At 36.6% G+C, this 20,037-nt stretch overlaps 1 protein-coding gene across 29 annotated transcripts in view; it reads left to right on the top strand.

Moving 5' to 3' along the window:
* FAM13A (family with sequence similarity 13 member A) overlaps positions 1-20,037 on the top strand; it is a 371,035-nt gene that overhangs the window by 80,738 nt on the left and 270,260 nt on the right. For 26 of the 29 annotated variants that reach the window (XM_074040148.1, XM_074040145.1, XM_074040141.1 and 23 more), the window contains 2 exons: positions 4,963-5,152; positions 13,598-13,807. Coding sequence is in view for 20 of the 29 variants with exons in the window: in XM_074040132.1 (XP_073896233.1) it covers positions 4,963-5,152; positions 13,598-13,807 (400 nt within the window). In the remaining 9 variants the exon portion in view is untranslated. Of the gene's footprint in view, positions 1-4,962; positions 5,153-11,848; positions 11,910-13,597; positions 13,808-20,037 lie in introns of all 29 variants that reach the window. The other 3 variants (XM_074040142.1, XM_074040136.1, XM_074040135.1) reach the window with 1 other exon arrangement.

Genomic DNA, 20,037 nt, shown 5'->3' with positions numbered 1-20,037 from the left:
ACCTGCCTTGGTCTCCCAAAGTGTTGAGATTACAAGCATGAGCCACTGTGCCCAGCCGATTTATTTTCCTTTGATGTATACTACCCAGTACTAGGATCGCTGGGTTAAATGGTAGTTCTATTTTTAGTTCTTTGAGAAATCTCTAAACTGCTTTTCACAGGGGATAAACTAATTTACATTCTTACCAACAGCGAATAAATGTACCCTTTTCTCTGCAACCCTGACAACATGTGTTGTTTTTTGACTTTTAATTATAGCCATTCTGACTGGTATGAGATGAGATCTCACTGTGGTTTTGATTTGTGTTTCTCTAATGATGAGTGATGTTGAGCATCTTTTCATGTTTGTTGGCTGCTTATATGTCTTCTTTTAGGAAGTGTCTGTTCTTGTTCTCTGCTCGTTTTTAATGGGGTTATTTGTTTTATTCTTGTTGATTGGTGTAAATTCCTTATTGATTCTGGATGTTAGTCCTTTCTTGGATGCATAGTTTGCAAATATTTCCCCCCATTCTCTAGGCTGATAGTTTCTTTTGCTGTGCAGAAGCTCTTTAGTTTAATTAGGTCCCAATAGTTATATTTTGGTTTTGTTGCATTTGCTTTTGAAGACTTGGTCATAAATTATTTGCCTAGACTGATGTTCGTAAGGATATTTCCTAGGATTTCTTCCAGAATTTTTATAGTTTGAAGTCTTACACTTAAGTCTTTAATTCATTTTGTGTTAATTTTTGTATATGGTGAAAGGTAGGGGTCCAGTTTCATTATTCTGCATATGGTTAGCCAGTTTTCCCAGCACCATTTATTGAATGGGGGCCCTTTCCCCATTGTTTATTTTTGAGAGACATGAATTTTAAACCATGTACAACAGTGTCTGTGATACAGTCAGTCCCTACTATGTGTTAGCTATTATAAAAACTCAAAGCTTCTGAAATTTGTCCTGTTTACTGTATTGATGAAAGCCTTCTTTATTCAGGTCCTAATATCACAATTATTGATGTTGCTTCTGAACATATCTTACTTTGTATTAAAGAGACCATGAAACATGTAAATAACTCTTTTTCTCTGCTATAAGAATATGGAATTTGGTTCTCATTTCTAGCAAGTGCACTTATCTTCGCAGCATGTGTTTTTTATTCTCACAGCTATCTATTCGGAGACAGTGTTAATACTGTGGCCCCTGGACTCAGCTTGCTTGCCTGGTGTGACTCCTGGCTGTACCAGTTGCTTATGTGAACTGGAGCACTTTACTGGCTTCTCTGTGCCTTTTGTGAAGTGGTAATCACAAAAGTATCTTCCTTCCTAGAGTTTCTTTTTTATAGGATTTAATGAGTGAAGCCGTTTGAAGTATTGACAGCCCTCACTGGCATAGACAGTAGAGACTCCATAAAAGTTCACTGTCATTATCATTTTGATTTTTTCTTATCTTTTAAAACTTTAATTTTCTATTTTCTCTGATTATTTTATTTTTTTCTAGGTATTTTAATCAATTAGATCGAGAGAGAGAGAGAGAGTATGTCTGTGTGTGTGTGTGTGGTTACAGAACAGAAATGAGTTCTGAATAATTTCAGCATAAAGAAACTTTACTGGAAAGTTACCGGAGCAGCTTACCAAATGGAATGAACAGTGGAAGAATGACCAATGTCAGAAAGAGTAGATGAAGGACCACATCAGCTGCAGTGATGCAGGTGGCAAATGCTATCGCCCATCTTGTTAGAGCGCTACAGTAGTACCCATTTTCTGTCTTTATGATAAGGCACTCAAGCTTCAGTGGTTTGCAGGAGAAGGGATCTGATTCACCTGGTGGAGAGACTGAGCCCCGTCTTTCTTAGAGGCCAGGCAATCATTTTGAGTAGTATTGTTATGAAAGCTGTTCACAGTGAACTTGCAGTCATTCCCCAAAACACACTCTGGATTTGTTATTTGGAAAAAGGACAAGTGGAGACTTAAGTGCCCCAAACCAATAAATATTTACTACAATCAGTGTATTTTGTTAACTATCCTAACTATTTTCCAACAAAATTAAAGCCATCAACAAGGTCACCAGTACTTAATTATAAAAAGTATACTGGTATAAAACTCAGGAGATCTGGGCTCTAGACACAGCCCTTTTTGACTAACATCACAACTTTTTAGGTCCTGATTTTCTTATCACTAAGGCGATAGTATAAGAATTAGAAGGCCCGTAAGGATTGTTCTAACAGTAAAACTTTAAGGTTCTCTGGTTGTCTTTGTTATGTGGAAACCTATATTGTTTTTATACACACACACCCATGAATATGCTCCAGATAGTCCAGTCTTCACACTCAAGTGATGCATGGGAATTTATATGTAAACAAAAGTTTAAGCAGTTAAGGTAGACTCAATACCCTAAGTAGTAACTTTTTTTTTTTTTTTTTTAGATGGAGTCTTGCTGTGTTGCGCAGGCTGGAGTGCAGTGTTGCAATCTCGGTTCACTGCAAGCTCCTCCTCCTGGGTTCATGCCATTCTCCTGCCACAGCCTCCTGAGTAGCTGGGACTACAGGCGCCTGCCACCATGCCCAGCTAACTTTTTTGTTTTTTGGTTTTTTTTATATTTTTAGTAGAGACTGGGTTTCACCGTGTTGGCCAGGATGGTCTCAATCTTCTGAACTCATGATCTGCCCGCCTCAGCCTCCCAAAATGCTAGGATTATAGCCATCAGCCACCATGTCCAGCCCTAATTCAAGGTTTTAAACTCGTATAGACAGAATTTCTAAGGAAACCTTGTGAATTTCTAGGAAGAAATCAAGGAATTGTGATAAGTACATGTTAAGTTATTTTCTCCTCATTGTTCAAAGGTCATACTTAGAGATTTTAGAAAATTAGAGATGTATGGAGAATAGTAATTAGGTCATCAGAATTCAGCAATCAAACGTGTCTCGACTATGTTTCCCTTTTTAAAAAGTAACCTTTATAGAAATATTTACTACAGGAATGATTAATTAGCTTTCCATTACTTTAAGAAGAAATCAGAATAATAATTCCTAGAAGAAAGAGGAGAAGGAAAAGGATTATGACAGTCAGTACTCAATGAGTGTGCCAGGCACTGTTCTTACTCCTTTACGTAAAGGAACTCATTTCTACCTTGTACATTTCTATGACATGCAAACTCTTGGTATTCCCATTTTATAGATGAGGAAATTGAGGCACACAGAGGTTATATGACTTGTGCAAGGTTATCGCTAATAAAAGTCAGAATGGGATTTGATCCAGTCTTGTTCCATAGTCTATGCTCTAAACCACTATGCTGTATTCTCTGTATAAGCAGATAAAATAAAATTTATATAATTTAACTTCACTGTCAGCTGTTTTTAATGCTACACGAGTTTTTTTTTTTAAGTTTTGTTATTACTGGTTATTTTTTAGCTGCTTGCTCACCAGATATACCTGGTTGAAATTTCCCATGGATTCAGTTGAAGGAGATTGATACATTTATAAACCTATAAGAAAAAGAAGTTATTAACTGTTACAAGTTGGACTTAATTAACATAATCATAATTTCCTTGGTAACAGAGATCATGGGTTTCATCCATACTACTAGTACTCCATAGTGGCTATCCCATGACTTATTTATAATGTTAATAGATACTAAATCTGTATTGTATCTTTACATTGGCTGAATTTTCACTAGAGAAATATGGCTTTCAAATATGACCTATAAAAGATGCAGATATGCTAGTAAAAGCTTACCTCATTCTGTAGATTATACAATTTAAAATCAAATTGAGATTGGAATTATCCTACTCAAAGATTGTAGAATTAACTTGTAATTGTCTTATGTCACATATAGCATTTATAAGTTTGTTACTATAATTGTACATAAACTGCACTATAACATTACATAAACCTATTATAAGTTAAGGAGAGGAACATAGACCTAGAGCAAGATGAAACTGTCTCTTACTAGTTCTCTGACTTTTACCAAATTACTTAACTCTGGTTTTTGTTTCCTCAACTCTAGATTGAACGTAATGTTTCTACTCTTAGGATTTTTTAGTGACTAAATGATGGTGATTTAAGTCATTTAATAGTATTTCCACATTGGTTAGCTGCTACATTCATTCTCAAAAAGTGGAAGTTTCCTCCAATTTTACTGCCTCTGTCCCCCAAATAAGACTGTTTGCATTTTTCCATCTCTCTTTTCAGTGTTTGGATTTATTAACATATATAATAAAATTTATATAAGACACATGCTTAAAAAATTCCTCTTTATTTGGATGCAGATTTTTATCACAAGGAAGAAACAAACTCTTATGAATTTTTCATTGTGTTATTAATTTGAGGTAATTGAATCTAAGTTGCATTTTTATTTACAATATATATAATACAATCTTGTTTAAGAATTTAAAATTGCGACTACCTAAATGTTGTTGTTTCAAAGATTTGAGGGCATTTTGAACCTCAGTACGAACTGAGTTGATATTATGTTCCAAAAGATTACTGAGATATTTACAGATGCAATCAAATCAGAGAACTATAATGGTCATTGTACATGTAGAATGGTCATTGTAATTTTTTCTTCTGACACTTTAAATTAAAGCTACCTTAAAATGACACCGAGACAAATTTTTGTCTTTAGAAACATCTCAGGATCTGCCTGGTGTTTCACTGTTCTTATAAATGTTTTATTTTCTTGTTAACCAGGTACTTCTGAGTCACACCCCTTGGTTACTGTAGTAATATATCTTAGATACGGCAGTGTATTGCTCCCTCTCTTAGCTACACACTTCAGTTGTGGCTTTAGGTTTCTCATTACTTTTCATTCCTTTTAGCCATTATATCTGAGCAACATGTGAGAGATGTTAGAGATTTTGGTTTGAGTTGAAGTAAAAATAAGACCACAACTATTCATCTTCAAACACATTTTAATTCACGTGTTTCTGTTGTAGCCATGCAACCTCCTGTAGTCAATATGACCGACTGCTCTTTTTTCTTACGTTCTTTTAAGCAAAGTAAAGCAGCGGTTCGGCTGAAAGAAGACATGAAAAAGATAGTGGCGGTGCCATTAAATGAACAGAAGGATTTTACCTATCAGAAGTTATTTGGAGTCAGTCTCCAAGAACTTCAACGGCAGGGGCTCACCAAGAATGGCATTCCAGCAATAGTGTGGAATATAGTGGAATACTTGACGCAGCATGGTGAGTTAAGTCATGCTTTAGTCTTTTCATTTTCACAGTCCCTTGCGTAAACAAATTATTTGTGTGAATTATTTCATAATGTATGATTAGACTGTCCTCTAAAGCACCTTCATTAGAATATTAAATTATTGTGTAATATACTTTTCATTTTAAAAAGGGCATTACTAAAAGGGCATTACTGCTTAACATTATCTTGACAGTACTAATTTGATCAACCATAGAGCAATCACTTTAATTATAGAGATTTCTAGTTTGGAATGTTTCCCAGTTTTAAATGCTAAAATACTCTGTTGTAATATTAATAGTCAGTTTTCTAGATTAATTAAATTCTAACTGATAGTCAATAATTTTTAATGTAATCAAACATGTTTTTGGGTATCTCTTTCACCTGAGGTCAATCATGAACTTATTCAATGCCTAGACTATCCTCATACGCTTAGAAGAGATACCAAAAAACTATGATGTAAAGCTGATTATGCAGGGTGGCAGTGGGCTGGTTTCTCTTATCTTTATAGAGATAAAGTTAAGCATGTAAAACATTTGGAGAGTAATATAGTACGTTATACAATAAAAAGATAAGTTATATCTTAGTTACTGAGAGCTGTGTAGCCCACAGCTTTTTGATGATTTTGTTTAAAATAAATCATAAGCCTGGATCATTTGAGAGAATGTTTCCATATTCCCTGCATCTTTTTTTTTTTTTTTTTTTAAAAAAAAAAGAGATAGGTTCTTGCTCTGTTACCCAGGCCAGAATGCAGTGATGTGATCATAGCTCACTGTAATCTCATACTTTAGGGCTCAAGTGATCTTCCTTTCTTAGCCTCTTGTGTAGCTGGGACTACAGGTGTATTCCACCACACCTGACTGATTTATTTTTATTTTTATTTTATTTTTATTTTTATTTTTTGTAGAGACAGGTTTTCCCAATGTTGCCCCAGCTGGTTCTGAACTCCTGGACTCAAACAATTTTCCCACCTCAGCCCCCCAAAGTGTTGGGATTATAGGCATGAGCCACCACACTCAGCCATGTAGGGATTTTTAAATGTAGAACTTGAGGCTTCAAACATATTCTGTACAGTAGTCCCCGATGTTATGCATGGTTTGGTTTTCCAGGGTTTCACTCTTACCTGTGACCAATCATGGTCCAAAAATGCTAACTGGAAAATTCCAGAAATAAATAATTCATCAGTTTTTTGGTTTTTTTTTTTCTGTTTTTTGTTTTTGTGACGGAGGTTCACTTTTGTAGCCCAGGCTGGAGTGCAGTGGCATGATCTCGGCTCACTGCAACCTCTGCCTCCCGGGTTCAAGCAATTCTCCTGCCTCATCCTCCTGAGTAGCTGGGATTACAGATGCACACCCAGCTTTTTTTTTTTTTTTTGTATTATTAGTAGAGATGGTATTTCACCATGTTGGCCAGGCTGGTCTTGAACTCCTGACCTCAGGTGATCTGCCTGCCTCGGCCTCCCAAAGTGCTGGGATTCCAGGCATGACCCACTGCACCCGGCCAACAATTCATCAGTTTTAAATGGTATAGCCTTCTGAGTAGCATGATGAGCTCTCCAGCCATCCTGCCGCTTGGGACCTTAATCGTCTGCTTGTCCAGTGTATCCATGTGTGTATGCCACCTGCCTGTTAGTCATTTAGTAGTGGCCTCAGTTTGCAGATTGATCATTGTGGTAGCACAGTGCTTGTGTTCAGGTGACTCTTATTTTACTTAATAACGGCCCCAAAGTGCAAGAAAAATAATGCTGGCAATTCGATATGCCGAAGAGAAGCCATGAAGTGGCTTTTAATTGAAAAGGTGAGTTCTCGACTTAATAAAGGAAGAAAAAAAAATGTATGCTGAGGTTGCTAAGATCTATGGTAAGAACAAATCTCTCCCAATTATTCTATTGTATTCCTTTTTTTTTTTTTTTTAAAGGGACAGGGTCTTGCTCTGTTGCCCAGGCTGGAATGCCATGGTGTGATCATAACTCACTGCAGCCTCATATTCCACTGTTCAAATAATCTTCCCACCACAGCCTCCTGAGTAGCTATTATACAGGCATGTGCCACTGTAACCTGCTAATTAAAAAAATGTTTTTAGAGGCAGGTCTCGCCATGTTGCCCAGGTTGGTTTGAACTCCTGGCCTCAAACAATCCTTCCACCTCAGCCTCTTAAGTAGCTTGGATTATAGATGTGAGCCATTGCAACTGGCTCTATTCTGGTTTATTATTGTTGTTGTTAATCTCTTACTATGCCTACTTTTTAAATTAAACTTTATCATAGATATGTACATATAGGAAAAAAAAAACAGTATATATAGGGTTTGGTACTATCCAATATTTCAGGCATCCATTGGCAGTCTTGGAACATATCCCCTTTGGGTAAGGTGGGTCTAGTGTATTTTGCGTAATTTGTTTCAGGCCATATCTTTCCAGGATTACAAGTCCCTTCACCCTTTCTGATAAGAATCATTTATTGGAAAGGAGTGAGAAGCGCTCATCACATGTTCCTCTATAGGAACATGTATCAACTTTTGACAGGGACTCTATGGCAGATTATTCATTCTGCTGATGGTTAGATGTTAATTGAAAAAACGTCTATCTGCTCTGGTTACTAGGCATGTAGGTGACTGATATGGTTAGGCTTTGTGTTCCCACCCAAATCTTATCTTGAATCATAATCCCCTAATCCCCACGTGTCAAGGGAGAGACCAGATGAAGGTAATTGAATCATGGGGGTGGTTTCCCCCAGGCTGTTCTCTGATAGTGAGTTCTCAAGAGATCTGATGTTTTCATAAGGGGCTCTTCCCGCTTTGCTCAGCACTTCTTCTCCTTCCTGCCACCTTGTGAAGAAGGTGCCTCACTTCCCCTTTGCTTTCTGCCTCGTAAGTTTCCTGAGGCCTCCCCAGCCATGCTGAACTGTGAGTCTTTCTTTTATAAATTACCCACTTTCAGGCAGTTCTTTATGACAAAATTGTATTTTTTTTTCTGAAAACTTAAGAGCCAGGTTTCTGTTCTTACTCTGTAGAGTTTTTCTCCTTATTAAAGGAAGATAAATTGCAAAAAGGCCAGATTCTTAGAAAACAGCTCTGGATTTATTCAAATACTTCAAACAGTGAAACACAAACAGTGTTACACATAGCATGACAGGAAGATGGAAGTTTGGCCTACAAAATCTTGAAGCCGGGAGTTACAACCAGCTTTAATAGGATTTATTTACATACTTGGTTTTGAGTAAGACTGTGTATCCCACTGAGTTAGATACAAATGGATTTCTAGATCATTCATTTAATCTGTTAAGTAGGGATGTATATTCATTTAGATGTCCAACTATGGGTACCTAAAGTAGTATTTTGGTTTTGGCATAATCAGTGTTCTTTCTCTCAACATTAATTGGATAATAGTCTCTTGAGCATACTTTTATTGTGTAAAAATAGTTTACATTTTTAATTTTTAAAAATTTTAATTTTTTTGAATAGTTAATAAAGTTATGTGGTTCAAAATATAGGAGGGTATATGGTGAAAAGTCTCTCTCTACAAACTGTCTCCTGACCTTTGTTTTCTCTCTCTAAAACAGTATTACTATACCTGTTTCTGGTATCTTCTTAAGATGTTTCGTGTATATATAAGTATATGTCTGTGTGTTCTTTTTTCCTTTTTATCACAAATATTGCATACTGTTCTGAATCTTTTAAATATCAAGGTATTTTGGAGATTGTTCTATATTGCATAAAGAGCTTTACTCATTTTTAATTATTTTATTTTCCTCTGCCTACTGTTTTACCATATGTATATATCATGTCTTTAAGCAGTCCCACACTGATGGGCACATGGATTGTTTCCAGTCTTCTATTGTTTACAAACAATGATTCCATGGTTAACCTTTAACATATGGCATTTCAAGCACATGCAAGTGTGTGCATAGACCGCCTTCCTGGAAGTGGACTCCTGGGTGGTCAGAGGATATGTGCATCTGTAATAAACTCTATCAGAGTTGAAACAGTTTATACTCACACCATCAACATATGAAAATTTTGGCAAAATTTAAATTAGGGATTGATTTTATTCTGCCCCTCCTTAGCATACTGTTAGTTATACTTTAACAGGGTGTATTTGGGTAATGCAAACTAACCATTTTATTAAGTTAAATCAGTCGTTCTTAATGAGGGATGTGAAATAGAATCACTAGTGGAATCTTTCATAATACACATGCATTGCCCACACCTCATATCTACTGAATCAGAATCTTGACTGGGCAAACTCAGGTAGGCCTAGCACCTGTATTTTGAAAGGCTATGTAGTTAATTACTATGTAGACAAACATAAGCCCCTTCTTGTATTTGAAACTATCATGTTAATAAACCAAAGAAACTGTGTAAGTTTGAAGGGTAGTATAAAGTTTGAGGGCATAATACTTCAATTTGTTTTATTTAATTACTTTGCAGTTTTTTTCAGGTCAACAAATATTTACTGTACACTTGTGATATACAGTAAGCACTGTGTCAGGCATGGGAATGGGACTATAGGGGTCACGTGACTGGTCATATAATTCAATCATAGGTTGGTATTTTGGTTATGCTTTATTATTGTTTCACATAAATGCAGTTTAACAATTGGCATGAGAGTAAACTGCTATTGTAATGGAATTTTAAGACAGAAAGACCTATGTCAAGCCCTTTAAGCAGATTTTGGATAGTTTCATTTAAAAATATATACATTATAACTTATAAAGCATATAGTCTTTAAACTCTTTTTCTCACTGACAATGTTAACGGCTTCTTTCTCTTAGTTTAGCATGAAGATACTATAGGTGATGCCGTTTTAACCCGCAGTGTAGAGTTTCAAGTCACCACCAGGTGTCAGAATGTGCTTACTTATTGTCATACTACTTCCTTGGCCAAAGTGTGCTGTTAGGCAAATTGTGACTTCTGGCATATTCTGTTTCTAATGGCATATTCTGTTTCTAATAGTCATACTATTTTGAAAGAAATATTTCAACTGTACAGAAAAGTATCTTTCAGTGATGTAGACATTACTTATATAATTTTTTCATTTCTAAACCACTATTAAGTTGCTGTTTTGTAGTAATTAGCACATAGCCTAAAATCAAATATAATAGAAGCTTTGAAATGTGTGAGAGTAACTCTGCTTCATGAAGTCATCCAAATATCCCCTTTTTCTGAATATTTTTGTTATAGTCATAACTTTCTAAAATTTTAGGGTGGGAAAATTTAAAGGTTATTTGGTCTGGTAAGCCTCTTGTGGGTATTGGATGTATTCTAGCCTCATAAGAGGCTTAAAAAACTGTATGGATTATTCTTCTCAGAATGTGATATATTCATGTCCAGGATTATAAACTTCCCCTAGCTGAACATCACTAATTATGGTAATTAGTGCTAAAAGAGTTGTGGGTGGGAGATATTCCTGAGGGAAGAGTTGTTCAGATAAATGGGACAGAGACAGGAAAATATTATTAAGGAGCATTAAATTCAGTCACTCCTACTTGTACCTTACATGTCTTCTAGTTTGGTCCAGTGGGATCAGGAGGCTTGAGGACCACAGACAGTTCTTGGAGCTGGGTAGTTTTTTCTGAAATTGCTGGAAGTATATTTATTTGGGGGAAGGTTCATAAAAACCTTGTTGGAAAAGAAAGACTAAGGTCAAAGCTAAAAAGACAAAAAAAAAAAAAAAACATCATGTGAAATCAGATCTAAGGGGCATTTGGTAGGCCAAAAACAGAAGGCAAGGTTAGGTTAAGCAGCTGGGTAAATATAGGAACAGGAAACAAAACTCCAAATTTTCAGGATTTCAGCTTTGACCAAGGATGGAATGCCTTTCTGTTGGATGCTAGCTGCTTGATTGTTGGATAAGTTTCTGAAGCTAAAGATAAACTTTTGTATAGTAGAGGAAACAGACCTTGAAAGCTTTAAACAATTAAGCTGGCGTCTCCCAATAGAACCTGATATTCCACACAACTTAAGGGAAAGGCGTATCATATTCGTTATCCATTTGCTGCATAACAGATTACCCCAAAACATAGTAGATTAAAACAATAGTATTTATCATTATCTCACAGTTTCTGTGGGTCAGGAATCCAGACACATCTTAGTTGTGTCCTCTGTCTTAGAGTTACAAGGCTGTGATCATGGTGTCAGCCAAGGCTTCAGTCATATCAGGACTCAACAGGGGAAAAATTCCCTCCCAAGCTCATTCATGTGGTTGTTGGCAGGATTCTGTTACTTGTGAGCTGTTGACCTGAGGGTTTTCAGTTATTCACTGGTCGTTGGCCAGATACCACCTTTAGATCTTTGCCCGTGGCCAGTAGCTAATAAAGTACATCAGAGAGACGGAGAGAGAAGGGGAGAGAGAGAGAAAGAGAGAGAAGCATGATGGATTGTCAGTCTTTCATAACTTAATCTCAAAATATGACATGACATCACATTTGCTGTATTCTGTTGTTAGAAGCAAGTCACTAGGTCTGGCCCACACTCAAGTAGAGGGGATTATAATGGGTGTGGTACGAGAAGTGGGGATCATGGGAACTATTTTAGAAGCTGTCTACCACACAGACCAATTGATATCTCTTCTATTTAGGTGGTGCCCTGGTCATAGTCATTGTTAAATACTTTTAATATCATCCCTAGTGTCACAGTTTTTTTCAGAATTGGAGCTAAAATTCATATCAACTTTTGATATTGATTTTCTTTACAGCCAAATAATATGTATACGTGGAAGAACCCAAACGTCTTACCAGACTTCAAAGTCCATGAGGGTAATGATAGTGTTGAATTTTTTTCTCACGATTGATTTTTTTATGACCTAACATAATGTCAGGCACTTATTACATGTTTGTTGAATTAAAGAGCTTATAAAGCATTTTATCAGATTATAAAATAAAATGAAATTAGCTTCCTCTTTTGCTTTAAAAAGCAATGCAATTACCAGGTAAGGGTAAGAAGCAAAGGCTGATATAAATTATCACCTCCCCTCTAAAAAATCCTGATAGGCTTCAATGTCATTATGTTTTTGCTAACATTCACCATTAGACTCTCAAGAATGTCAAGTTAAATCCTGGCCTGCTCTTTCTTAGAAAGATTGTTTCTTACACTTTCGAAGTCTTCTACTGCCTGACACACTCGCTTACATGGTGTGCAGCACACTGAGCTGGAAATCATTATCTTCTGCCCTAAACCAGCTACTCTCCTATCCCTACCCCCAACCTTATCTTTTACAGTGTTTTTTCTTTCCCTGTATTCCTATTTTTCAAAACCTTAAGGTTACCTTTCAACTCTTTCCCTCTCCCTTTTGAACCAAGTTACCAAATCATCTTTACTCTTTATTTTTCACTTCTTTTCCACCATAATATCAGTTTACTACCTTAAAATAGAAGATAGTTTCCATAAGGCAAGCCCTCTCCATACCCTACTTCTTAGCTAGCTAAATCTTCCTAAAACCCTTATTATATTTTGTCTTTTTCCTCACTTAATACTCCAGTGATAAAGCCTTCACTGTTTAACTTGTCACAGACCCCTTCCTGTTTTTCCATTTTATTATCCCATCATTCTTTGACCTAGGCACCCCACATTGTCCTCTGCCTACCTTTCTTTATGGTGTCCTGTCTCTACTTCTCAATTTGTATTTTTGTTTATCTTTGTCAGGGGTAGATCAAGGTTTTGTGGGTCCAGATGCCTAAACTTTTTGAGACTTCTTTAAGAAAAAGAACGTGATACTAAGAATACAGGATTAGGGACAGAGCTTGTAAAGGGCCCAAGAAAATGAGGGGCCCTGAAGCTCAAGCTTCATTGGTTTCATAGCTCAACTGCTCCAGCCCCTCTGTGTTGCTTTAGCCAAAGGTTAAGTTTACCTCCTCCAGGAGGCCTTCTCTGATGACCTCAGCTGACACTGATATCCCCGGTCAACTGACTGAAGTCAAGGATCTTGTCTTACACCACTCTATAGTTTCCTAGAGTCTTACATTTTGAATTTAGTGATTACTGAAAAACCATCACTTATTTCTTAAACTATTACACAGGTAATCACATAGAGTTTAAAAGTTTCTTAAATACATGTCATTTAAAAAGTAGTTGTTCATGAAGTGTTAAGCTGCTGTTAGAGCCCTGAGTAAGTTTTTGTTATGTGCTCTAGAAGATTACATAAATGAAAAATTTCTTTGTGTACTCTGTTTTGCTCTATGTTTATATATGGCATAGCCTTATTTTTAAAGGCTGGGTTTTATACCAATCCTGTATGATCTGTTTAGTTGATATGCAGTGGATATGAACATTTATTATTCTAAGGAAAGTTTTACAAAATGTGAAAGTCATGCAATGATTGATAATTACAGTGTTGAGAGAATCATATGCTGAAATTTCTCTCTTTGTGTTTTGTGTTGTTATCATTCTTTACATTTCATGTCTGTGAGAAACCTATTTATTTTCTGGGTCTACTTTGCTCTTCCAGGACTCACCCAAGAAGGTCTTTTTCGGGTGAATGGTAACGTGAAGGTGGTGGAACAACTTCGACTGAAGTTCGAGAGTGGAGTGTCCGTGGAGCTCGGGAAGGACGGTGATGTCTGCTCAGCAGCCAGTCTGCTGAAGCTCTTTCTGAGGGAGCTGCCCGACAGTCTGATCACGTCGGCGTTGCAGCCTCGATTCATTCAGCTCTTTCAGGGTTAGTACAGTAAATCTTTCTAGGAGTGAAAACAACTTTATTAGGCCAGGCACGGTGGCTCACACCTATCATCCCAACACTTTGGGAGGCTGAGGTAGAAAGATTGCTTGAAGCCAGGAGTTGAAGACCACCATGGGTAACCAAGCAAGACCCCCATCTCTACAAAAAAAACAAAAAACAAAAAAAAAAAGCCGGAAAAAACCACCAGTTTTATTTTTAGTTCATGTACTAAATATTTAAAATTTAAAAAGCTTTTAAATATTTGTGGTCTTTCTGTAGCCACCACCTTGCTATTTTACTCCAGGCCGTCATCTCCTATGTAAAATCATACTAGACTGATTATGAAATACTATTATTAAATGAAATTTCTGATACCATTAACATGTGACTACTTCAGTAACATAATATTGAAAAGCCCTGATGCTTTTGAGCCAAAGACATGTTTTTTTCTGACTAATGACTGCCATAAAAGAAGTGAGATCAAGAATAATTTAGAAAACATTAGAGAAAAATAAAGGAAATATTCATTACATTGTGTTTGGTTAGTGACCTTTGAAACTGAAAACTCACTGGTGTACTTGCTTTTTCTCATAAGCAAGATTGAGTCCTAAAATAATTATGTTCATTTTGTGAAGTAAAAATTGATTTTTGATTGTAGTAATAAGTGGTTTCATATGAAAGAATTCCCTTTTTTTTTTTGTTTTTTTGAGACATAGTTTCATTCTTGTCACTCAGGCTGTGGTGCAGTGGCACGATCTTGGCTTACTGAAACTTTTGCTTCCCAGGTTCAAGCAGTTCTCCTACCTCAGCCTCCCGAATAGCTGGGATTACAGGTGCCCACGACCATGCCCGGCTAATTTTCGTATATTTAATAGAGTTGGGGTTTCACCATGTTGGCCAGGCTGGTCTCAAACTCCTGACCTCAGGTGATCCACCCATCTTGGCTTCCCCAAGTGCTGGGATTACAGGTGTGAACCACTGCACCTGGCCAGGAACTCGCTTTTTAAGTGTAATAATTATAGGCATAGTCATTATTGAGTTCTCCTTCCTAAGTGCTGTAAGAAAAATGGTGTACCCTTGAAAGCCATTTCTTTTATTATTTTTCCCAAATTAGAGAAGAAAGGAGAAAATATATTTCCAAAAGTATTAGTTGCCAGATTAAGGATGTTACCTAAAGCCACATTCCTTTACAGCAGTGATGTACCTACTCACATGTAATTTGCTAAAGAACAGGGTAAGTGAGAAGGCCAGATAGGACAAGTAAGAAAGTACCAGAAATATTTTACCTCATGAAAGACCATTTTGAAATATTAGCTAAAAGTAGTGTGGTTGTATCAGAAGAGGACACTAACTATCTCTACTTGCCATCCCCTAGGGAGGGAGACCTGTCTGTAGCTCTCCCCTAGGCCCTCATATCAGCAATGCCTCCTGCCCTGGCCTCTTCTCACTTCTCTGCAGCCCCTGGCCTCCTGTGGTGACCTCCAGGCAATCCTTTTGGAAGATTACTCATGTCTTATTTCTTTCTTCAGAGTACCCAGGCGGTCCTCAGGAAACACATCTTTGCCACGTTCTTGAAATGGAGATCAGTCACAAGGCAGAGCCCTGCCTTCTTGTGCTGCCGCCCAGGGCACCCGTAGCCAGACTGTCTGCGTTAGACTCTTTAAGGAGTTTTAGACTCTTCAGACTACCCAAGTGATTATCTGATGCCCCTCACTTGGCTTGGGAAAGTTAGGGGAAGCATTATATATCTCTAACAGCTCTCTCCCTTTAAAGAAATCCTCGCTGTCTAATTTTTAACTTCAAATTTTCACATGAATTTCCTGCTTAAATATCTCTGTGGCCAATTGATGGCCCAAGGCCTCCAGACCTGGGTTTGGTCTCACCTTCACAAGTTCTATATAGCCCATCTAGCATTTTGGCTTAGAATGGGAGGGCCCATCACAACCTTTATTTTTATCTTTGAGGCCTCAACCCCAAATTGTATTAATTTGCTACATCTGCCCTAACAAAATACCACAGACTGGGTGTTACAAGCCTAAACGAGAGAAATTTATTTCTCACAGTCCTGGAGGCTGCAAATCCAAGATCAAGGTGCCAGCAGTGTTGGTTTCTCCTGAGGCCTCTCTCTCCGGTGTGCAGATGGCTGCCTTCTCACTGTGTCCGCACGTGGCCTTTCCTCTGTGTGCACTCTCCTGATGTCTCTTCCTCTTCTTATAAGGACACTACTATTGGATTAGGGACCCCTATTATAATCTAATTTAACCTTAACTACCACTTTAAAGGCCCCCAATACAATCACATTCTGAGGTATGGAGGTTAGAGCTTCAACATATGAATTTTGGAGGGAGCACAATTCAGTCCTTAATAATGATGCAACAGGAAAAATCCCAGAAGTTTTACCTATTTTCAAACCTATTATTTTTTTGTGGTCTTAACTACTTCATTTTTGAAAAAAAAAGATTTTATTTTTCGAAAAGGCGTAACATTATTGGATTACTAAAAATTGTATTTTATTGAAAATAGTGATAAAATATGAAAGCAAATTAGAAGAACAGTTTGTTCTGGACAACAATGCTTTTTAGCTTTGTATGTCAGTGAGTGACATATGTTTGAGGCTTGTTAATTGGAAACTGTATGAACTTTTTCCCGATATGTATGAAGATAACCATTCCTTCATAAAGATGACTATTCCTCCTATTTGGAGACATTAAATCCTTTTTACAAGGAATATTTTATCTATAGGGATGGAAAGTTTTGAGATAAAGTTTGGAAATTATTTTAAAATAATGTCTATAGGAGTTGACAAATATTTTGTGCGTAATGCAAAATATTTGGCAGTCAAATATCTTTAGTATTCTTAATATTATTCTATAGTATTCTATATTATTAAGTATTCTTATTACTCAAAAATCCTGTATGTTTCAAAGGCTTTTATCACATTTCCAGAATCATTTTCATTTGATGTGAAAATATACTGTTTTATTATTTTTATTACTATTTATAGAACTATTTTTGTTATTTAGGTCTTTGTGAGTTGTCATATTCTTTATGACATGGTTCCTCAGTCATCAAAAAGTTGATAGGCATCATAAAAGCAAGCAGTATCATTCTAAAAGCAAGACTCATTGTATAGTCAGCCTTTAGGTTATGTGAGATTATGCACAGGTAACAAATTTTGATGGGAAGAGAGGTTAAATTTTTGCTATATTAGTATTATTCTTCCATTCCCTTAAAATCTCTGGTTAGATTTGAGTCATTCAGTAAAAAAAAAATTTACAGTTAAGCATCAATGACAGAAATACATTCTGAAAAATACGTTATTAGGTGATTTCATTGTTGTGTGAACATCATAGAGTATACTTATACAAGCCTAGATGGTATAGCCTACTATACACCTAGGCTATATGGCATACCCTATTGCTTCTAGGCGACAAACCTATACAGCATATTACTGTACTGAGTGCTGTAGGCAGTTGTAACGCAGTGGAAAACACTTGTGTATCTAAACATATCTAAAAATGGAAAAGGTACAGTAGGCCTGGCCTGTGGCTCATGCCTGTAACCCTGCACTTTTGGAAGCTGAGATGGGCAGATTGCTTGAGCCTGGGAGTTTGAGACCAGCCTGGGTGACATGGCAAAACCCCATCTCTACAAAAAATAAAAAAAATTAGCAGGACATGGTGGCATGCACCTGTAGTCCCAGCTACTCAGGAGGCTGAGGTGGGAAGATCACTTGAGCCTAGAAAGTCGAGGCTGCAGTGAGCCATAATCATGCCACTGCACTCCAGCCTGAGTGACAGAGTGAAACCCTGTCTCAAAAGAAATAAAAATAAAAAAGAAAACAGAAAAGGTACAGTAAAAATACAGTATAAAAGATTTTTTAAATGGTACGCCTGTACAGGGCATTTACCATGAATGGAGCTTGCAGGATTGGAAGTTGCTCTGGGTGAGTCAGTGAGTGAGTGGTGAGTGAATGTGAAGGCCTAGGACATTACTGCACCACTGTAGGCTTTATAAATCTTGTACACTTAGGCTAAATTAAAATTTATTTAAAAAATTGTTTTTTCTTCAGTAATAGACCTTTAGCTTGCTGTAACTTTTTTACTTTATAACTTTTTAACTTTTAAAAACCTTTTGATTCTTTTAAAATAACACTTAGCTTAAAATACAAATACCTTGCATAGCTCTACAAATTTTTTCTTTATATATATACTTTTAATATTTTTCTATTTTTAAAACTTTCATTTTTCTTTTTTTACTTTGTAAAATTGTTTTTTTTTGTTTGTTTGTTTAAACTAAGACATAAGCACAGATGTGAGACTAGGCCTGCAGAGTCAGAATCATCAATATTACTACCTTCCACCTCCATATCTTGTTCCAATGGAAAGTCTTCAGGAGCAGTAACACTCGTGGAACTGCCATCTCCTACCATAGCAATGCCTTCTTACGGAATACCTCCTGTAGCACCTGCCTGAGTCTGTGTTACAGTTAACATACACATGTGTATATATATGTATGTATATGCATATGTGTATCTGAATCTGTGTCACAGTTAACGTACGCATGTATGTGTATCTGTATATGTGTATGTGTATCTGAGTCTGTTATAGTTAACATACACATGTGTGTATATATCTATGTATACGTATATGTGTATCTGAGTCTGTTATAGTTAACATACACATGTATATATGTATGTATATGTATATGTGTATCTGAGTCTGTGTTACAGTTAACTTTATATAAAGTTCATACATATAAATAGAATGAGTACACTCTAAAATGCACTTTTTTTAATATATATATATAAATAGAATGAGTACACTCTAAAATAACAATAAAATGTATAGTATAGTAAGTTTTCACTTAATGTTGTTGATAATTTCTTGGAAACTGCAACTTTAAGCAAAATGATATATTGGGAAAGAAATTTTACCACAGGCAGATTGATAGAAACAAAAGTTAAGTTCTGATGGCGTGTTTCTGGTTACAAAAACATCACCAAACTTCTAATTGAAGACCCAGAACACTTCTGATATTAAATGTTGAAATAAATGTGCGGTACACATACATTTAAGAAGTATTTTGTAAAAAATAAGAATGATTTCCCTAGTTGTTGGTAAATTAGTGAGTGATGGCTGTCATAGCGCTGATGGGTTAAATCAAGGAATAGGTATTTGTGAATTATCAGCAGCACCTCTTCCCACCACATAGTTCAAAATCAGTGACAAATATGGCAGGCTCACTGAGTGCGTTCCTACTGCATTGTTTATTGTCATGCATTTGTAGGATTATTGTCTATGAATTTTTATTTTACAATCATTTGTATTCATTCATTTACTCATTCATTCATTTTCTAACCTGCCTTTTCCAATTCAGGGTCGTGAGTGGCTGGAACCTACCTCAGCAGCTCAGGCGCAAGGTGGGAATCGACCCTGAACAGGACACTGTTGCACCACAGGGTGTACTCACCCCCCTACCCACACTCATTCAAACTGGGACCATTTAGACATGCTGATGAACCGATCATGCCCATCTTTGGGGTGTGGGAGGAAACCGGAGCACCCAGAGAAAACTCATGCAGATCTGGGGAGAAGGCACAAACTCCACATAGACTGTGGCTCTGGCTAGGAATCTATTTTTTTTTTCTCATCAGCTTAGAACAAAATGACCTTGAATGAAATGACATTATACCCGCTTTATAGTAACTACATAAACCAGTAACATGGTCATTTATTATTGTTATCAAGTATTATGTACCCAATATAATTGTGTATGCTATACCTTTATAGGACTGGAAGCCAGTAGGTTTGTTTACACCAGCATCACCACAAACACATAAGTAATATGTTGCAGTAGGACATTATGATGGCTATGACATCACTGGGCAATAGGAAATTTTCAGCTCCATTATAATCTTATAGGACCATAGTCATATATGCAGTCCCTCAGTGACCAAAACATCGTTATGCAGGGCATGACTATAATTGAGCAGCTACTAGTTATGTAAACTGCCAAGTAGAGGGAATAATGTATGCATTAGGCATCAGACAATATAACCTCTATAAAATAAACTTACTCTTTCATAATTCAGATAGAAAATAGGTAAGAAGGGTTACTGTGTTATATATATATTTTATTGTCTCTATAAAATAAACTTGGCTTTTGTGATTGGAATAACATTAATAAAAGCCTGGCATTGTGGAAATACACAGACATGTGTGGACCTG

The sequence above is a fragment of the Macaca fascicularis genome, chromosome 5 (genome assembly GCF_037993035.2).
Source record: "Macaca fascicularis isolate 582-1 chromosome 5, T2T-MFA8v1.1".
Classification (NCBI taxonomy): domain Eukaryota; kingdom Metazoa; phylum Chordata; class Mammalia; order Primates; family Cercopithecidae; genus Macaca; species Macaca fascicularis.
This window is presented reverse-complemented; position numbering and strand designations above follow the sequence as displayed.